This window comes from Helianthus annuus, chromosome 13 (genome assembly GCF_002127325.2).
Source record: "Helianthus annuus cultivar XRQ/B chromosome 13, HanXRQr2.0-SUNRISE, whole genome shotgun sequence".
NCBI lineage: Eukaryota > Viridiplantae > Streptophyta > Magnoliopsida > Asterales > Asteraceae > Helianthus > Helianthus annuus.
Genome location: NC_035445.2, coordinates 82,362,706 through 82,384,929, shown reverse-complemented (window position 1 = coordinate 82,384,929; position 22,224 = coordinate 82,362,706). Strand labels below are relative to the sequence as shown.

The 22,224-nt window shown below is 35.2% G+C and overlaps 1 protein-coding gene across 11 annotated transcripts; it reads right to left on the bottom strand.

The window, feature by feature from the left end:
- Positions 1-6,001: 6,001 nt before the first annotated feature.
- Positions 6,002-20,809, bottom strand: LOC110898362 (increased DNA methylation 1). 11 transcript variants are annotated; one of them, XM_035982012.1, is made up of 22 exons: positions 20,150-20,423; positions 19,848-20,011; positions 18,303-18,398; positions 17,483-17,612; positions 16,878-16,933; positions 15,574-15,658; positions 13,792-13,865; positions 12,972-13,034; positions 12,424-12,498; positions 12,246-12,327; positions 11,616-11,675; positions 11,484-11,536; positions 11,229-11,395; positions 9,713-9,908; positions 9,566-9,623; positions 8,754-8,810; positions 8,426-8,671; positions 7,892-7,956; positions 7,735-7,791; positions 7,532-7,625; positions 6,397-6,537; positions 6,002-6,291 (listed from the first exon to the last, which is right to left on the bottom strand). In XM_035982012.1, the coding sequence occupies exons 7-22, from the start codon at positions 13,845-13,847 to the stop codon at positions 6,175-6,177; spliced, it is 1,587 nt and encodes a 528-aa protein (XP_035837905.1). In that variant the 5' UTR covers positions 13,848-13,865; positions 15,574-15,658; positions 16,878-16,933; positions 17,483-17,612; positions 18,303-18,398; positions 19,848-20,011; positions 20,150-20,423; the 3' UTR covers positions 6,002-6,174. The 11 variants fall into 11 exon arrangements, with proteins under 11 accessions (XP_035837905.1, XP_035837906.1, XP_035837904.1 ...); XM_035982013.1 differs by having other exon boundaries at positions 19,848-19,919; XM_035982011.1 differs by lacking the exons at positions 16,878-16,933; positions 18,303-18,398 and adding an exon at positions 20,794-20,809 and having other exon boundaries at positions 20,150-20,313.
- Between the last annotated feature and the right edge of the window lie 1,415 nt (positions 20,810-22,224).

Genomic DNA, 22,224 nt, shown 5'->3' with positions numbered 1-22,224 from the left:
AATATATTATTTATGGCACAAAATCATGTAATCCAGAATAATGACATTTTATGTCAACTATTATAACTTATCCAATATGTCAATTCACTAATTGTAATATCATGATATAGTAACCTGACTACAAATAGAATACATTATACTTGACTTTATTATGGTATCCACCATTTAGATTTATTCTTAAACATACATTAAATTTATTAACAAATTAATGTTAAGATAATATTAGTTATAATTGTGGTCATGCTATTATTAGCTAACCTTCTGGCTAATAGTAACGAGGATCAAATAATGTATAAAACTTCCTATACCAGCAATTTATTCATAGAATATAAAAATCTAATCACTGTAAGTATAACAGGTAACCATTTAGGATTTTAGAAGGCATTTGTAAACATAATTGTATCACAAAAAGGTGATAAAAATATGATAAAAGAGTATGGACTCACAAACGGTGAGAAAAGAGAAATGAACTCACATTGCAGATTTCTACGGGCAAAGTTTAGTCTACAGATAAGCCTTGATATATTGCTGATTCAATTTGGGCAGAGTCTAGCCTACTGATTAACCTAATTCACACAAACGGGGTTGTAACTAATACAGCAGTTACGACAATTCACGAGATTAAACCCTCACAACGATTAACAAGTGCAATACTTAACAATTCAATCGGATTCGCAACGAATAACAGAGCATAGTCCGAATTCGAACAGCACTCAAATATTCAAGTCGAAATCACGATGAATAACAAAGTATAAGCTCAACTTGAGCAACACCCGGACAATCGTTGGATAGTTACAATCGATTGGACGTTGAATCGTAACAGCGATCGAGTTATTACCCTGTTATCGCGGCAGAATTTCGAGATTATGTGGGTTTTTGTAGTATTTCGACGATATCTGGGTGTACGAATTGAATTTTACCGTCGAACCAACGCAGGAAATCAAGTGCCAAACTCCTCTATTTATACTGGAAAAACGGCGCGCTCGCGTGTCACGAGAGGCTCTCGCGTGGCGCGAGAGGTCACTTTTAATATGGGGTAGCCACGCGTCTCATGTCACACCCCGACCGCGTATAACATGCAACCGCGGCGGAAAACGTCGGGGAGTGTTGTGGACAGAATTAATTGTTATACAACCATGGAAATTAAAGTTACATTTTATTTATTGACAAGAGTGTTCCATTGTTTCAAAACAGGAAAATACAAAGTTTATAATCATGATTAAACTAGTCTAGCTTCGTTTTTAGTCTCTAAGGCACAGGTCCGCCCTAGTGTCATGATCATCATCCTATGGAATAGCTCCTGAAAACACATGTGAAAGTAGGTACGTCAGCATAAAAATGCCTGTGAGATACATAGTTTTTGTGAAAATGGGATTCATGACTTGTGTTTAAAGAATGTTTAATAACAGTCAGTCATGAACCTTGTAATTTGTCTTGCTTTGTAAACCATTTGAAAAACGATAACATCAAAGGATATGTATAAATAAGTGCAAGGTTAAATGAATAACCAAGTAAAATGAGTTGAATACGATAAGTTGTTTGTGAAAATAATGTCTTGTGAAGTATATGTTACTTATGTAAAATGTAATGTGTCTAAACTGAAATGACTTAGATAACGCCACGATATGTAATATTATACAAACATTTATATATAGGAAGTACCAGCGGCGTATCCACCATGTTTGTATCATATCACACACGCCACGTTACTTAAATCATTTACCCAAACCAATCCACCATGTAAATTGTTCATGTGTAAGCCAAATGTCAAGTGTTATTGTGTAAACCATGTCAAATGTTTATGTTCAAATGTAAACCACCAAATGTGTATGTCAATGTCAACGTGTTTATGTTCAATGTAAATCATGTAATGTGCATCCCAAAATGTATCATGTATGGTAAGCGAAATGTATCAACTTAAACCATATGTAAAATGCACAAAACAAGTCGTTGAAGTAACACGTGGTTTAAATCAACGTCATGTTCTGTGGAAAAATGCATGCTCTATTGATATTAACATTTATGTGGTATTGTAAACTATGCATACATCCAAGCCTTGAGACTGTGGCGATAAACCCTTAAACAAATTAAAGGTTTATCTAAGTTATGTATATCGAATTCGGTCATTCCTTCCAGTCCTATCAAACCCAGGACTTCAGGAATGGGAGTTGTCAATTCCTATGGTACCACTACCTACTAACGAACGGCGTGATCAATGTTAATGAATGTATTGTCCCATGTTAAACAAACCAAATGTCATAACAAAATGAAGGCATGTGATGTAAACAATTGTACTAAGTATGCTAAGTAAACATACGAAGCAGAAATGTTCATGTAAATCAATGTGCCCATATGCTGAGTAAACATATGCAGCAGAAATGTTCATGTAAATCAATGTGTCCATATGCTGAGTAAACATATGCAACAAAAATGTAATGTAAATCAATGTATTAAGTACGCACACAATGGGCATACATAGCATAAAATGTAATGAAATCGTGTACTATAATGTACTAACAACATAGCAGGCATATGATGTGAAAACATGGAAAGCATGAATGTAACAGATAGACACATGTGTTTCACCCCAAAACAGTTTGGAAAACAGTAAAAGAGGGGTTCAATGTACTCACCTGAGATTGCTTTGAGTTCCTTGTATAATAACCAGAAAATGCTAAAGATCACGGAATATCAACGGCACCTAATAGGTAGCTTATGTTAATATACCGGACCAAATCGGAAGGATCGGATAGTACGCGGGTTCGTAAACCAAACGAGTATGGAGACTCGTGTAATATGGTTTAACAAAGCCTACATACTAAAATGAAACTTAACCTAAGTGCTTACGGTCCATCACGACCCGTTTAGGTAGCTTACGCTACCCTAACGCGTCGTTCGCGTAGAACGCGTTCGGAACGCTTAACATCGTGACCACAAGGTATAACCTCGGGAGGTTATAGCTATGGTCACCTAATGTGTTTGGTCGGATCCTAAAGATCGACCAAATGGGTCGGGTTCGAAAGTATAAGCGATGGTTTAGTTCGCTTACCTTACGACCCTATATAAGCACTATACTAAACGTGACGAGCTAAGCATGTTAGAACATGCTTAACTAAGTTTAGAAAACAGGTTTGACATCAAAACAAACGGCTTTGATGCCCACGAGTAGTTTGGTTACAAAATATGCAGGAATGCATATTTTGGCCGAAACTACGACTCGTCACTGAGCCTAGATAACGTGGTGATCAGTAGGTATGGTCACTATGGACCATAACCATCGTGATCACGCTCACGTTATGAAGTTCCATGAACTTCGCATCGACCATAAGCTGGTCAATGTAGAAAGTCAACAAAACGTTGACTTTCGGACTCGAAAAGCGAATAAAAGAGCGAAAGAAGACTTACGCGGCCCGCGTGATCGAACGAAAGGCCAGATTTTGCATTAAATGCAAAATCTTTCTGTCAGACGTCCTCACGCGGCCCGCGTGAAAGGGAGTGCAGATCTTACGCGGGTCGCCTGCCCCGTCTGATCTGCACCACTTGCAGAATTTACATATTTGGCCCCTGTTGCGTTTTTAAGCTATTTCCAGCCCTTTTAAGACCTGTAAAGCCATCTTTAAGGCCCCAAAATGATGCCTAAACATTGTGGACATGAAACATCCCCAAAAATGTTCCGGATGTTGGCTCGTTTGGCCATACGATCGCGATGTTCGCTTAATTACGACGGAATGCGCATAAGCGCGAAAGACGATCCAAATGACGCGACGAATGGATTTTTCTTATGCCAAACACTAAGGCATAATATAAGGATGCTTACATAAATTTTTGGATGTCCGGATGTATTCAGAACGTAAGTTATGCGCAAAAGTGCAAACTTGTGCACTTTTTGACACTTTTAGTCCCTGAATGACCCAAAAGTTTATTTTAGCATACCAAACCCCTCAAAGCCTATTTCTAAGCTATGTAAAGGATATTTATGGTATGTTTAACTTATGGACATGTTCCGGAATGTTCGTTACAGTTCAAATTGGCATACTTTCGCAGTTTGTCAATTTTAGTCCCTGTAAGCGAATTAACTTGTTTTTGCTATACCAAAGCCTTCAAAACTTATTTCTAAGTTATGTAAAGGTTATTTAAGGTACATTGAGTATATGTTGATGTTCCGGAGTATTTTTCGCATTAAACTGAGTACGTTTACGCACCAGTTTGCGTATAATTCTCCAGAAAGTGATGTAGAGTTTGAATTTGAACAAAAGTCAAAACATGAAAAATGTGAAACACAACCAAACAAATATTGGGATCAAATAAAATTATTTTATTGATAATTGAACTGTTCATGATGATTACAGGCACAAATGTTACATCTCAGTAGCTTGGGTGAGTCGACGGTTTGTTAAAATTCAATTTCTATCGAAAACAGTTTGGATAATACTAACTAGGAAATACCCCCCCTGAGTTTTAGGGCCCTGATCCTGATTCCAATTGTTCTGAAAATTTTAGGGGTCATGCAGTATTACTTGGGGGTCTCAATTAGGGTTTCCTATTGGACAAAATAATACAATAAATAATATTTTTGACGAGGGTTGTTACAGGTATCCTCAAGTCTATACTTATTATATATTAACTAAATAAATAAACAATAAATTAATATTAAATCTTATCATACTTTAATAAAATATTATCCTCAAATCTAAATTGTTAATTTAATATATTTTTAAAACAAATATCTCTCTTTCCTACTTATCTTATATTAAATATACAAAAAATAATTAATATTAAATGTTATCCTAATTTATTAAAAATATAACTTTTTATTATTTGATATACAAAATTATATTTATTCAACAAGTCTAAAATGTGGGGTTTTGAAAAATATAATTTTTTTATTATTTACTATAAAAAGTTACATTTATATAACCCGTGTAATACACGAAGTTTTTAAAGATATAACTTTTTTTTTATCATTTGCTATGTAAAATTAGATTTATTCAACACATATAATACAAGAGGTTTTTAAGGATATAATGTTTTTATTATTTGGTAAATTTTTCGACCCAACTATACATGGGTTTTTTAAAGATACGGCCTTTTTAGTATTTAATATACAAAATTACATTATTTAGTATGTGTAATACACATGATTTTTAAATATATAACTCTTTTTTAGATCTATTCAACACGTGTAACATACGAGATTTTTAAGGATGTAATTTTTTTATTATTTGGTAGATTTATTCAACCCGATTATATACGACTTTTTTTAAAGATACGATGTTTTTAGTATTTAGTATACAAAATTACATTTTAATCTGTGTAACACACATGGTTTTCAAATATATAACTTTTTATTATTATTTGATATATAAAATTATATTTATTTAACCCGTACAATATACGGGCTTCATAAAAATATAACTTTTTATTATTTAATATATAAAATTACATTTATTCAACCCGTGTAATACACGGTGTTCTAACCTAGTTATATATATATATATAGGTTTAAAAGATGAAAAGTTGAAAACGACCATTAAAACAAGTTTTATAAAATCAAAATCTTGTGGATGAACTACAATAGCTTAAGAAAGCAAATATACTTATACAAGTATGTAAAATTTAGAAAATCTCAAAAAGATTAAAATTAAGAAAGAAACAAATCAGAAATAAAAAAATAATAATAATGAGAAGAAAGAACAGGAGTTTAGCCACTTTCATTTATTTATTTACTTTTTTGAACGGCAAATTTGAATCACAGACGGACCACTGAAGTATTCACTTACATTTGAACCAAATAATATATTTCTTAATGGTCTGAAGTCGAAAGGGAATACGAGAGCTCGCAACATCTTTAGCTATAGTTCACTGATTCCCGCCACCTATTTCATAGCCAAACACGAACGCGTTTGGCGAAAGCAACTAGGCCGATTCACGTCATTGGTTCATCAACATTGAGCGTGCTGAGGCGCGCTTTTTTAAAACAAGATATAAAATACATCACAAATTAAAATGCAAACCAAAAGATCCAAATCTTGATAAGACATCCATAATATAGCAAACATGGTCTAATATTCCAACAATCATACCCATTAAACATCTCTAAAAAGGTCACCATCTACCTAGAAAAACCAGTTTAAGTCATAAAAAAAACAAGCAAGACGCTGCTCCATGTTGAGACTAGTTAACGGATCGTCTTCCCATACTAGTTACGATACCTTGTGGAACATCCCTTTGTAGCAAGGTTGTTCCCTGAAATGCCACCATCGATGTTTGTGTTTGCCTATATTTGGCTAGCTAAAAACCGACCAAACCACACGTGAGTTATGTCATCCAAATGATAAAAAAAATAAAAAAAAAAAATAAAAAAAAAATTCAAGCTAAATGCAAAAAACAACATACCTCTTTCGGGGGTACTCTTCTGAAACCGAATTTTTTCATCCACATCCCTTTGGCATCTCTAGCTGCCGGAATCACGAGCTTCTTAACACGTAAATGTGAAAGTAGTTCTTCAAAACACGAGAGGAAAACTTGGAAGTAGCCCTGCGAAAGTTGAATGTAATAATCTCACAATCACGGACGATGAATCATTTACATAAAAGATATTTTTCCTATAACATATAAAAACTAATAAATACTTTACTAGGAAATGAAACGGGTTAAATATCACCCAAAGTTTTATTTAAATGATTTCAACTTAATAGATCGATTTATTCGGGCAAACTAGATAATAGTTTACTGGGGTAGCCGTTAAAAATACATTATAAAATTACAAATACCAAAAAAAGAGAAAAAGAAATGTTGGCAGGAAAATACGACCTGACCCGTGTTAAAACTTGTCTGCTCTACCCAAACCCAATTTAAAACGTTACCTGACCTGACCCACTTTTACTTTTCCACACTAAATATAAAGTATGGGTGTGAATTTCTGACACGAACCTAACACGAAATTTGCAGGTTTGGGTTTAGCTAAACGGGTCGGGTTCGTGTCAACCCAATCGGGTTGGCGGGTTGACTTGTTTTAACCTATTTATATTATATTTTATTTTTTTACAATATCTTTTATGTCATCAATTATATCGGGCGTGTATTTTATGCCATAGTTATAACTTAGAAACAGAAATTGACATAAAATTTTATGAATAAAATGTAATTGTATCGTATAAATTTGTGTTTTTTGTAGTAAAATTTTAATATATTAATTTGCGTAAATAAATTAAAAAACTAAAAATTTCGGGTTGAACGAGTCGTGTTCGGGTTCATATATGTGACACGATTCTCAGGTTCAGTTCGGGTTCATCTAAAATCTTCGAGCTTGGGTCGGATTAAACCCGCCAACCTGCTAACACGACCCGTTCAGCACCCCTAGTTTAAAGTTCAGTAGCAAAGGATGTTGTGAGGTTGCATATACATCTTAATGCCGATTTCATTAACTTGAAACATATTCTTACTGGGATTAAAATCTATGCAAATTTTATAAACATTTAATATCAATAATATTGTATGGGAATTGATTCGTGGAACTCTAGTTACACACCTTTCCTTGGTAAGGTTGGCTGGTAGCAACAATTGGAAGTTCTACGAATTCACGCCCAAATACGCGAAACATGCCAGCTGTAATCACTTTTGAACTGCCAAATCAGCATAAGAATCGTGACTTTTTTTTTAAAAAAAAATAATGACTTTAACTCACCCAAGATTATATAATTATTTGTAAAAAAAATGGAAGTGTCGCTTTACTTTATTGTTAACAATGCAGAATACACTCCTGAGAAGTTGGACGAACCCATTTGCATCCTGTTAGTTAAAGTTAACAATATACATAAAATATTTTACAGCTAACGAAAAAAATAGAAAATTATTCACTAACTAGAAACTATTTTGTTTGCATAAGTACCCGTAAGCCATTGCCGGGATGAAATCTTTTTGTGTATGGGAATCAATGATCGGGTTGAAGCACACCTGTTAAAACAAAAACCACAGAATAAATGGTTACAAATGAGTTAAATGCCATTTTAGTCCCTGTGGTTTGGGCCATTTTGCCAGTTTAGTCCAAAGGTTTCATTTTTAACCTGCGGGTCCAAAAAGGTTTCACAGTTGCCATTTTAGTCCACTTGGTTAACTTCATCCATTTTTTCTGTTAACGAGAAGGCTAATTCGGTCATTTTGTATATAATGATGTTAACTAAAAGGGCAATTCAGCCATATCAAATGACCGAATTGGCCTTCTCGTTAACAGAAAAAAATGGATGAAGTTAACCCAGTGGACTAAAATGGCAACTGTGAAACCTTTTTGGACCCACAAGTTAAAAATGAAACATTTGGACTAAAGTGACAAAATGACCCAAACCACAGGGATTAAAATGGCATTTAACTCGTTACAAATTGTTTCCAATAATTTTTAGCAATGTCAAATATATACAGTACTCACATGATATATAGCAACAGCTTGTTCAAGCAACAACTTATCCCGTTCACAAGCATCCTTGCCACTAAAAACATACCACCTTGCATCAATGTATTTGAGACCGTCAACATCACTGCCCTGTACGTTCTTTTTAACGAACCGCATATCACTATCCCTAACCTTCAACGGTCCATACTCTACCAACAATTTAATAAAACGATGAAGGCTATGACAATCCGAGGAACAGAACCAATCGCCAGTTGGCAATTCCTATATCACATGGAGATACGTGTCACATATAAGACATTCACTATTAGATGGAAGCAAAAGTAAAAAATGCATACACACTAACCTTCAGAACAATATTCTTGTCTCTTTTCAAGCAACCGATATGATATTCCTTTTCACACTGTGAAGCATGGAAAAGAGAATAGAGGATAAATCTAATAACTAGTAAGAAATAGGCTTGTAAACGAACCAAACGTTCATGAACTGTTCGTGAACTTGTTCGGCGGGAGTTCGTTGAACAAAATTTTGTGTTCATTTAATTAAACGAACGAACATGAACATGAACACACTTTTTGTTCGTTCGGTAATGTTCGTGAACGTCCGTTTGTGTTTGTTCCTTTATGTTCGTTTATTTACGTTATGTTTGTTCGTTTGGATTTTAATAAATACATAAGTACTTTATATAATTATGAACCTAAAAGAGTTTTTCTAACCACTTGTATAAATATAACGAATTAGTAATTGGGTGTTTTAATAATAAAAATTGGCTTTCTAATGGAACATACCATAATTAATCATTAACTTAAATTAAAAAAAAAAAAAAAGCTATTTTATGTTCATTTGTGTTTGTTTATGTTTGCTGAGTTATGTCAATTTGTGTTGTTTTATGTTTGTTAAATTATGTTCATTTGAATTTGTTAGCTTGCGTTCGTGAACAGTTCGTTTAGGGTTTAAACGAACGAATATAAACGAACACGAACACGACCACTTTCTTAATGAAAGAAGATGAACAAAAAAATTTGTTCTATTATATGTTTGTGTTCGTATTTGGTTAAAGTTAAATGAACGAATATGAACATGCCTCTGTTCGTGTTCGTTCGGTTCGTTTACAGACCTAGTAATAAAGTTGAACTAAATTTGCACTGATTCACAAACCTGGTCACATACGATAGACGTTAGATCATTAAACCCATCTGCACTAAAGTCACATGATCTGGATACAACAAAGTTATTCAAACAGGATTACATGACTTGATATAGACAAATAACAACGATATATATATTGAATACAATGAATGTTACCTGCATAATACACACGCAACTTGATCAAATGGATTATCAATCTGAACACACTGTTTTGCATTCTGTTCATTAGGGACCGCTTCAGAAACGTTCCCATCTTTCGCAGTATTGCCTTTCGGTACCAAATGCTTAATAGATAACTGGCATTGTTTGCAAAACTGTTTCTTGGAAGTGATGATTGTGTCAGACATACATTCTGTGTGACCAAAAGAATACACGTCTATTAAATATAGGATTAAATGACAAAAATAATAACTCAATATGATAAGTGTAAATTATGTTTTTGGCCCCTGTGGTTATATCACTTTTACTATATTAACCCAAAATAAGAAATTTTAACATATCTGCCCCCATGGTCTCTATAACTAACCATTTTGGCCCCTAAGTCTAGAGATCATGGGGGCCAAAATGGTTAGTTACAGAGACCGTGGGGGTCAAAATGGTTAGACTTAGGGCCAAATGGTTAGTTATAGAGACCATGAGGGCAGATATGTTAAAAATTCTTATTTTGGGCTAATATAGTAAAAGTGATATAATCACAGGTGCCAAAAACGTAATTTACTCATATGATAATCTATACTATATTATAATGCATAAGGGAAGGTATTTTAAGATAGCCAAAAGTTAATAACTTTTTTTAGTTTAATGCATAAAGTACAACCCTAAAACGAGGGTAAATAAGTCTTTCAAACACTAATTACATTTAAATCCCTCATCTTTATTACACTTTAATCCTTCATCTTTAACCAGATTCTAATTTATTAATTATTAGTTAAATTTTATCTCCTTATAAAAAACTAATTACCCCCATGAGTTTTTGATGATCATAACTTTTTCGTACCTTAGTATTTTGTTTAAAGAAATTACACCAAAAATACGAACATTTTATTCTCTTTAATCTGAGTATAGTATTGCTATAGTATTTTAATTAAAAGATTTGATATGTTACGTGATTAACAATGTCTAGGGGTGAGCAATAACTGAATCATTAACCGAAATCGAAGCAAAACAGACGAAATCGAACCGAAATCAACCAAAAACTGCATTAACTGACAACCGATTAACCGAAAACGAATTAACAAAAAAAATGGTTATCTGGTTTTTTGTACCCTCGTTTAACCAAACCAAACCAAACCATTCATATAATTCTAGCTTTTATACCTCCAGTTCATCTATTTCATATTTTATACCTTCATTTCAAGCTTTATACATCCATTTAATGTATTTATACCTCAATTTTATGTATTTCTAAGCAAATGTTTTAGCCCAACTTTGGTTTTGGCTATTAAACGAAGCGAACCAAAAAACGCCAATCTAACCAAATAAGATGAACTGATTATCCAAAAACCGATTTGTTAATAAAATAGACTAATCGATGACTTCGATTTCGGCTTTGGTTGAGGGTAATAGCCGAACCGACCGAACCATGCACACCCTGTCAGTGTCTGTGTTTCCCGCCGCATCGCGCGGGCACCCTTCTAGTATATACAAAATCAATACTCAATTCAGACTCTACCTTTATGAAAAGACCTAGGGCATCCATCACAAAACAGTAAGTCTCCACTTTTCCGACAAACCACACACAGGAGATCATTGTTCTCTACCCTTTTGTGACAATTTAGCTTCAAGGTAGATGCATACTGATGGAGCGAGACTCCAGTTGGGAGAAAGATATGCTGATATCTGACAATATTAATTAAGACATAAAGACCAATTAATCATCCTGAAAAGTTTGAGGAAACATGTATGTATGTTTGTTGGAGAAACTCACGGTTTTTTACTCTCGCCCCTGCCAGCATGGTCTTCAAACGTTGTGGGGCTAACCTATTGAAAGATTATAAGAGCATTAATTCATCTTAATATCTTATAAGCTAAATGTCTTACGGCTCGAAAAAACAAGTACCACTTTGTCGCAGCAACCACACAATATCCCACGCCCACTTGTATAACCTTTTAACAGTGTCTGTCAATAAGAGAAGATTAGTTCATTGAAATAACATAGTTATATATTATTAGAGCCTTGGTTTTAAAATGCGTGCATAATACGCCCGATGCGCTAATGCAAGCGCATCGCAACAGCAGATACGATGCGTTTACGTGATGCGAGAATATTGCGCGCATTTCGCATAATGTGCTCATCGCATAATGCGCTCTGATGCACGCAACATTGTTTCTTATGCTTTTTTCCAGATTTTATGAACTGTGTTCGGTTTTTTCCATAATTAACATCTTAGTATGCTTGATTTGAACCAAAAAACACAACTCTTACCTTCTAATTACGTCAGTTGTTTTACTTTAAGTATGTTTTTATAAGTTTTTATGTATAAATAATTTTTAACTATTTTTTATAAAGAACGCATCACATACGTGATGCGTTCACATCGCGCATCACGCATCGCGCATCACGCATCACGCATCGCGCATCACGCATCACGCATCACGCATCGCGCATCATATTTTTGGACTAAACGCATCGGAGCGCATAACGCAATTTCAAACCAAGATTAGAGCGTGTATTATAGAAATTCACTACCTCTCCTTTGGATATATAAGTTAGCGGAGTTCGATCAGGTAAGAGTCTTTCCTGGAGTACTGATCGGTTCTTCTGTTGATCCCTAGAAAAATGAAAACGTCCGAAAAAACACATAAATTTAGTTTCGTGCTTGTTGATGTACGATTTGTGAGGTAACTAATTATAGTTAAGGATAAACTTGTATGTTATTTTTGGATCACTCTTTTTAGTTGAGGTCTTGTGTGATCTCTGTCTGGAAGTAGACTCCGACGATCTGAATCACCAAAAAATAAAAGTTAATCCTTTTCCTAGATAAGATGATATAAGTGTAACATCATTTTACACATTTACTTTTTACTATGAGTAAATTACGTTTTTGGCCCCTGTGGTTCTATCACTTTTACTATATTGGCCCAAAATAAGAATTTTTAACATATCTGCCCCCCTAGTCTCTATAACTAACCATTTTGGCCCCAAAGTCTAACCATTTTAGCCCCCATGGTCTCTATAACTAACCATTTTGGCCCCCATGATCTCTAGACTTAGGGGCCAAAATGGTTAGTTATAGAGACCATGGGGGCAGATATGTTAAAAATTCTTATTTTGGGCTAATATAGTAAAAGTGATATAACCACAGGGGCCAAAAACGTAATTTACTCTTTTACTATAATGTGGTAGACTTTTATATTGGAGGCGAGATATTAATATTGGTTTCAGTACCATAATTTTCATAGACCATATACCAACCTTTTCAATATCTTGTGTTTAATTTTATGTAGGGAGGCTGCAGCACCTTTTGACTCTGATAACCTGCAAACTCAAGCCGCAAAATTGTCATGATAGAGAATTAGAGATGGAAGGGCTGTAAACGAGCCGAGCCAAACCAGGGTGGGCTCAGGCTCGGCTTGTTTAAAAATAGAGTCAAGCCGAGCCGGCTCATTTTAATTAACGAGCTGGAAAGTTGTGCTTGGGCTCGGCTCGTCAAAAGCTCGAGCCAGCTTGTGGCTCGTCAAGTCGGCGCGTTTGTTTAAAATAAGTTTATATTTTTGTATTTTTTACACATAATGGTAGGTATACATAAAACCAAAAAACAATAAATAAATCATTATTTAGGCTAATAGAATGGTAATTTTGGGCAAACTATAAAATGAACAAGAAAAGATTCCATGTTACCTTAATCTATATTTTTTAAATAAATACTACTAATTAAAACTATAGCTTAACAATCTATTTCTTTCAATAAAAAAATAACCATATTACTAATTAAACAACATTGCTTGATATATATATATATTAGATTATATATATATTCTAAATTTCTAATAGAACTTGGGGTTTAAATTAACCCAGCCAAACGAGCGAGTCATGAACCAAACCTACCTTGGCTCGGGCTCGGCTCGTTTACAAACCGGGCCGAGTTGGGTAGTTTAAAACCAATCTGACTTCGAGCCGAGCTTTTTCTCGAACTTTTCTCGAGCGAAGTTCGAGCAAGCCTCAAATCACGAGCTTTTTGAACAGCTCTACATTAAGGGGTCTATCTTATTGAGTTTAAAATAAGAGAACTCACTTTTTCACCACATTCTTTTGACTCTGCTCTTTAGGTAAATGTAAATCCATATCCATAATACCCAAATGATGGAACTATGCAAACATTAAAGGATGATAGAAAAGGAGATATTAGAAAAGCCATAAACTTGATACTGTCTTCTACACATAAAGAATGGGAATAGATAAGCAGTTGGCCACAATATATAGAAATTTCATTTTCACTTTCATCTACTCTTTTCACAATGAAATTGATGGGTTAGCAGTAGAGGTGTAAACAAGCCCAGAGGCTCGACAACTACTCGGGATCAGCTCGATTAAAAGCTCGAATGAGCCGAGCCTTAACGAGCCCGGGCTCAAGCCTGAAATAGCTCGTTTAGTTATCGAGCCCGAGCTCGAGCCTGAAATACAAAGCTCGTTTCGGCTCGCGAGCCTAAACGAGCACAATCAAAATATTAGTTTTTTTTATATATATTATAATCATAGTTATTAAAGGCGCTAGGCGCACTCCAGGCGCATAGGCCTCGCATGGGGCCTAGGCGCAAAACGCAAAAAAAGCGAGGGCCTGAGAAAAATAAAGCGCATAATGGAAAAAAGTTAAAAATATATTATGTATTTGAAAAAAAAAAACTATTCTTCAAATAAAATAAACAAAGTCTATTATGTAACACTTTATATCATCTAATTAGTACCAAAATATTAGTGTATTAGTGTAGAAAAGTATTTTTCCTTGAATAAAAGTAGAAATCTGGCTAGAATCTTGTCGGAATTTAGAGAATTTAGCTGGAAACTCTCCGGAATCTAGGAAGCTCGCCGGAATGTGCGCCTGAACCATCACCTGGAGGATTAAAGCGCAATTTCCTCGACTTAAAGCGCAACTGCCTCGCCTCGCCTGAAAAATGGGCCTAGGCGCAAGAGGCGATGGCTTTTAACAACTATGATTATAATTATAATGATAATGATGATTATAACCCAATTCTAAAAAGCCCAAGTCAATTTCAACTTAGGCCAATATGATTTAAACTAATAACATTGGCGAGCGGAGCTCTGGCTCGTTTAAGCGATATCGAAACGAGCTCGAGCTTTGGGTTTTACTCGCGAGCTGAGCTCGAGCTCAAATAAGTAGACTCGAGCCGAGCCGAGCCGAGCTCGAGCTTGAGCATCATAAAAACATGACGAGCTGAGCTCAAGTAGTCGAAGGCTCAGGTTCGGCCCGGCTCATTTACACCACTAGTTAGTAGCTGCAAATGATTTGGGGATCAAAACTTTCAAATGAAATTGATTGGTTAGTAACTACAAATGTAATGTATTAAATACAAACTCTAGCTCCGAATTTTAAAGATATCAGCTTGATGTTTTATAAGGATACACATAAATATATACAACACGATTGAAAAACTTTAATTTGGTAGAGCAAGAAAAGAAAGAAGATTGAGAAAGAGATATTTACCAAAGATGAAAGTTTTATGGAAAACAAGAACCACTTTTTGAAACAAAATCGACAACACCGCTAATCCGTTTTCATTAAAAATTGACATTTACACCAGATCTTTAAAACAGATAATACACATCGAAGGATGTTTGCACTAAAATAGCAACAAAATCCATAGCACTAATCTTTTATGAGGTGCGATCGATCACTTGTTAGCGGATAAAAATCCAACAAACCAGATCGATGCAAAAACCATAAGTAAGTTTCCATCTCTATCTCTAGTTTCTACAACAGTTTCGGTATAATCAAGTAGAAAATTATCAGCTTATAGATTCAGAAAATTTAATAGTAAAAACAACATCATCGGTATACCTTGGATGCAGATGACGGAGCAGCAGAAGAGAGAGACTATCGGTGGCACCGATGGGAGTGAGAAGCGGCTGATGAAATACAAACCCTAGAGGATATTTAAAGGAGTCGAAAATCCAACCACATTTATAAGTCATAAACCCAAAGGCAGATATAAAAGTGTAAACATAAGACTGAAAATGTAAATTTTGCATTTTTTAATTTCAAACTATGTTGTCAAAAGCGCAAAAAGCGCGCGCCTAGGCGCCCGGGCGCAGCGAGGCGCACCTATAGCGCCTGGTGGTAGCCTAGGCGCAAAAATGGGATTTTTTTGAACAAAAGGTGCTGAGGGGCAAAAAGCGCGCGCCTAGGCGCAAAAAACGTTGTTGAGGCGCAGGAAAAAAGGCAAAACAGCACAAATGACCATTAAAAACGAAACCGAGTGCGTGCAAAAAACTGCCCCACGCAGGCCCGGGTTTTTGGAGCTGCATTCGTGTCCGCAGGACGTGCGGGCACGCACGAGTTCAACCAAATTCCAGCTCAGAAACTCATTTTGGCATATATAATAGTTTTTTTAATTTTATATGTGGAATCTTTTTTATTTTCAAAGCATAACATATTTTTATATTTTTTCTCTCTGTGCACTTTTCTTAAAAAAGCCCACGCATTTTTTGCGCCTTGCGCCTAGGCTCCGGGCGAGGCCGATGCGCCTCGCCTGCGCCTTGGGTCTTTGACAACATAGATTTCAAATATAAAATCGCATTTTTTAGAATACATAAAAATAAATATTTCTTATTTTAGAGATACAACTATAATAAATAATAATGTTTTAATGAGAAAATGCTTTTTAGCCTTTACATTTAATGCATAAAACTTCTACAAAAAATGTATCGCAACAAATGCCAAAGCAACAACCCCAATTTTTATTACATAACCTATGATCTTACACTGAAAAAAAAACATAACCTACTTATGAGAGTGAAGTAGAGACACGATCTTGCTATTTAAAAACACACGTTAGGCGCTAAGGTAGAGATGCAATTTTGCTATTTCAAAAGACTATAGTTTGTCATTAGTTTTAGAAGACTCGCTAGAAGCTCAAGAAAACGCATCAGGGGCTTGAGGCAAAGCCTCAAATACTTTTGGGTCAAAACCATGGTATGTAGGAGTCTAATATGTAAAAACAACCAAGGGGTTAAAGAAAATGTGAAAGGGTTACTTGGTAAAAAGGGTTCTTTTTTTAATGATTACTTGATAAAAGGGTTGATATGTAAAACAGATAACAGAGATACAACTTCTAATTGTAAATAGAACTTTTTGGTTTGTACCTAGAGCAACGCCTCGCGTATGTGATGTGCACGCCTCACGCCTTGACTTTTGGGACCTAGACGCTTCAAAGTATGAAGATTCAAAACCTTATGAAAAGAATAAGGGGTTGTTTGGCAACCTATGCGCCAGTAAGTAAGTACTAAGCCATTAAGAGGTCTGAACCAATAAGAGGACTGACTTGGCTCAGCCTGATTGGTCGATGGTGGAGGAGGTGGTGCGTGAGTGGCCGGCTGAGGGTTGTGAACACAGGTGAATGGATAAAGGGGTATAATTTTCATTTAGCGTCGTTTAGAAACTTAACGGGTAAGAGGTTATTGATTGATTCAGAGGTATCCTATCAATGAACCAAACACACTTAATGCTGACTAATTCAGAGGTAGCCTCTTAATGGAATCGTTAAGAGGCTACCAAACAGCCCCTAAGACGATTGTAGACCAGTAAAAAAAGTGGTATATTATTTGCATGTTTACTATAAAGATTCACAACCTTTGACAAGATTAATAATATAATCCAGTTTCGTCAACAAATCTTGCTTTCTAGAATACCAACTAATGCACCTTCTAATCTTTTGAAAATAAAAACATCAAAAGGCACAAAAAGTTACCTTCATACATGCCGCTATATGATTTAAGAGATAACGGATTGTAAGAGATCAACTTGAATATTATCATTGAACTTCTCTTTTAATGTGAAAGGATGCCCTTTGATCTTGATCCCAATCAGACTTTGATGACCTGAATAATCATAAAGATATTAGTACTTTCCTTGAAATCGATATAGGTTCAATATCATTGTACATATCTAGCCTTTACTATTATAGGAATGGCAATGGGCCGGGCTTGGGCCGGGTATTGGTAATCCCAGGCCCGTACCCGGTTGTAATTCTTTGTCCCATACCCGTCGGGCTTGGGCCGGAGCTTAAAACTATGAACAAATAGATTAATATGGTTTCAGTTCCAAGGTATTTAAAAATGTGCAGTAACAATATATTTAGCTCCTACTTGATTATATAGAACAGTCAATGTCAACAATGTTGCAACACTTAACTCACATTTCCACGAAAGTGTTATTAATTTCACTAAAGTTTGCTATAGGACTGAAATTTAACCAATCAAAAACTAAATCGCAGCGTTGTTACATATGTAACAGCTGAACTTATTTTTTTAGTCTTTCGGCGCTTTTTTATAATCGAAAAAACGTTTGAAATTATGTATATAACATGCCCTAAGAATTTTATAAGAAAAAACTAGTTACACGGGGTTTCACTTGTTTTCTCAACTCAAGTGAGTTTCCATCCATTATAGCCCAACCCTATATATATAGAGAGAGTGAGAGAGAGAGAGCAAATATCACCATATTTGAATTTCAACACATCAAATTATGTCCCAAAATAGTTACAATGCAAAAAGGTTTAAGAACAACACCTCATTAACACAATTGCAAGGCAAGTGGTTCTCTCACATTGCATCATATAGTCAATCCCTCGAGCATCATAACCATTTGCTTACAAAACTTAGAGCCTTGATTAAATCAGGAGGATAAGTTATGTGATCTCTTATAAAATAAAAAACTAAAAAAGGACGGAAACAAGTTTTGAGGCGTTTTTCCTTCGCCTCACGAAGCGTAAGCCTCGAGGCGAAACGAGGCGTAAGGCCGAGGCGGTATTAATAAATAAATATAAAATTATATATATTATAAAAATAATAATACTAACTAATTTCATCATCAGATTCATCAAAATCATCAAAAACACACATAAAAAAGACATGAAATGCTTGAAATTGACACAAAAAGTCAAAAACATCAAAAACAACTATCAAAATCCCCAAAGACGCACCTGAGGCGCAACCTTTCTTAGCGCCTCATCCCCTCTGAGGGGCATATACAATAAAAACCCCATGAGGCGCGCCTCAGGCTCGTTTTTTAAAACCCCAAAGACGCACCTGAGGCGCAAGCGTTTTTTAAAACCATGAAGCTAAGTGATTTGGTCTCCATAAAGAAAGGGAAGTGATATGTATGTAACTCTTTTCATACAAATGTGTTATCTAGGTTTTAAAAAGCGATAAGTGCAAAAAATGCGACGAGGTCTAAAACAGAGGCACGAAGCGCAAAGCCAAAGTGATCATATAAATTTTTTTATATAACTCATAGGTTTTTAGCATCCCTTATCCAAAATATAGCTATAAATAAGGTTTATATATGATTTTACCTACATGTACAAGCCAAAAAACCTATTTTACAACAACTTGCCACACAGAAATCTGATAAATACACGAGGTTCGCGCCTCAGGAGTTTGTTTGTCAAAAAAGTGTGCCTCAGGTGTGCTTCCTGTATTCTGCGCGCCTCGTGTAGCCTGAAGCGCAAAGGCCTGCGCCTTAGGGCACCTCGCGCCTCAGGTGCGCTTATTGAAAACCAAGTGTTGTGTCTTATACGGTTCTCGTTTTATTGAAACGTCCCCTATGCAATCAAATACAAACTATAACTTTCATGCATAGCGTACAAAGTGTTTTGGGCCATGGATCACACTATTTCATTTGTTAAGATTGAGGTGTGCCAAGATCGTTAATATACCACAAATGAAACTTCTATTATCTTTAGTATAGTATTGATATATTTCTTCAAAAAATGACATTTTTCAAAATGCTGATGTATGTGATTACAATGCAACTATCTAAGACCACTTGTAATTCAGGTGAGGCATCTACCATCACCCTAAGATGCAAGTGTCACATCACAAATCCATTGCTTCGCGTAGTATCCCATTACTCCATTTTTATATTAGATTATTATCCCACCCCTATGCATATATATTTAAAGCGCAACCGACAACAAAACTTCACTAAAAAGGGCATGATCTGGTATTTCGTTTTAACTTTCCTAAGGAAACATCAAAGAGTAATCTTGGTTTTAAAAAGCGCACCTATGTGCAACAAGGCTCAATAGCATAAGGTGTGCTCAAAAAGCATACCTGGCAAAAAGGCTCTGAGGCGCGCCTCATGTAATTCCCATATTTCCGTGCAGCAGGTTGTTGTACAGCATGCTTTTCAAGATGTACATGTGTATTATTTCCATATTAAAACATATAAAAGGCTTAGTTGTGTCTCTAAATACCGAGTAAACGATGGAAGAAACCTGTAGAAAATATATTTAAAATATATAATCATTTGCGCCTCTTGTAGCTTTTGTGCGCTTCTAGCTTTTTAAAACCAAGAGAGTAACAACTAAAATCAATTAAACGCAAGTGATAACAGTTAGTAGGTAGTCTTCTACCTTGTTACGAACATTCTGTGAAGTTAATTGGACTATCCTCCAACATAATCTTCTGTTCCGAATTCTTCGTTGTTTGAATCGCCATTTTCTTTCCTCGCATTCGAAAGCAAATGATTCTTCGTTCCCCTCGAATTCCTCCACATTCATCGTGACGAATTTCAGTGCTGACAACACCAGAATTAGGTTTATCAAACGATATGAACACGAATCAGGTTTCTCAAACACGATCGATCGATCGTTAGGGTTTCAGTGTGGAATGTTAATTTAGGATATTAACCCCCAAAACTATAAAACTTATATAAACGGACCCTGTTTTATTGTTTTCTATTATTCCATTTTAGTTGTGTATTCGGTTTTTATCTTTTTTTATACCGTAAGTTAAATGAATCATGAATCATTAATATTTGGTTACGATAACAAGTTTTTCAAAACATTAGCGGGATGTTTCGTCTTTATTATTAACATCAAAACGGGAGTACATAGTAATAACACATGAGTATCACGTATCTTACTTGGTGTTGATGTTTCTTTTTTGTAACTGACATCAAAACGGGAATACATAGTAATAACACATGAGTGATATATATCTTAATTGGTGTTGATGAAACGTGGATTGTGCATACTAACAAGTTGTACCTACTTACCTGTGGTTTGCTTTGTTTGAACGGATACTCATCATGGATTTTCTTTGGTGGGGTTTATGAACAAGGTTTCTTCGTAACTTTTGTAACCGCCATAGCTAGTTATAAAGTAATAAGACGATATCAAGCTTTTGTTTCCTTCCTTGGAAGGAACCAAATATTGCATAATTGAAGAGGGATGGATCACCTACGGTAGGATAGTCAAGGTTAGTTTGATAAGTCATATATACAAGTTTTGAGATCTTCACAACCTTTGTCGTTATGTGTCCATGAGAATGGTTGTCATGCTTTTAAACATGCGGAAGCTGGCAAAGAAATAAATGCATCAAAGAGCGTTGTTGGATAAGGGTCCAAAGTATGTAATGGTTTTGTAGGTCATGTATGTTTTTTCAATGATAGTGTGTCCACAACGAATTTGTATTTATATATTTTAATCATTTTTAGATAACAAATTGAGGCATATGCCTGAGAGTTATCCACAAGTCTATGTGGTAATCCTTATTTGTTTTTGTGCTTCTCAGATATTGAATTTTAGGTGTTTGCATGTATTCCGCCATGTATTTTTATTTATTTTTATCACACCCCTATTTTTGGTGGGCCCTACTTGAGGTATACGGTGACCGGTTGTTTACAAAGTTGATGCAGTAGAAGGATAAAGGTTATATTATTAAAAATAAATAGTTATACAAATTTTAACAAAATCAAAAGGTCAATATACAAAATGGCTATTAGGTGACCTCATGGGTTCTGGTCTAATGAGTCGTATGTTCCTAAGACAAGCTTAAATCGGGTCATTTAAGCTTTTACGTCTAATGAGCACTTGTGTTAATCTTTAAAAAATGTCGGCGTAAATACAATTAGGATTTTGATTTCCTTCAACTTTTGGTTTGTTGTATTTGCGTTTGAAGTGACATCTTTCTCCACAGTTGAAACTCGTTACCTTGCTCTTATCAAAACACAACTTCATGTTATCTATAACCAAATCTTTTATGCCAGTATTTCTATAAACATCTGAGCTCTTCTAACCACACTTGCTAAACACTATCTGATATCAATTAATTCCATTTCCTCCGGGTCGATCTGGTCATAATATTCTTTGACCAAATTGTAGTTTCCCACTTTCCCTGCGACTAAACATTCATATGATGTAAGAACCGCAACTAGCAATGCCATATGTTCTTTGGCATTTGGAATGATTGTGTTATGTGATTTGACAAAGTAACTGAAACATTGCACTGTAAGTTTTGTTGAGAATTGTTCTGACTTTGTGAATATTGTTGTTGTGTTGGTTGATGTTGTTGCTGTATATGTGGAAAGTTTGAGAAATCTTGAACATTTGAAGATGAACTTTGACCCATATAACTTCCTTTCATGTTCCTACAAACGCACTTCTAGCCAAAAACCCTCACTTGAAATTGGTAAATAATTGTAACC

Bases quoted from the DNA above. Each gene is read 5' to 3' on its own strand.
- LOC110898362 (XM_035982011.1), bottom strand. From the start codon at position 13,847: ATGGATATGGATTTACATTTACCTAAAGAGCAGAGTCAAAAGAATGTG. The intron at 12,499-12,971 runs GTTGGTATATGG...TTGGTGATTCAG, and splicing joins AAACACAAGATATTGAAAAG to ATCGTCGGAGTCTACTTCCA. The intron at 7,792-7,891 runs GTACTTATGCAA...TTTAACTAACAG, and splicing joins ATCCCGGCAATGGCTTACGG to GATGCAAATGGGTTCGTCCA.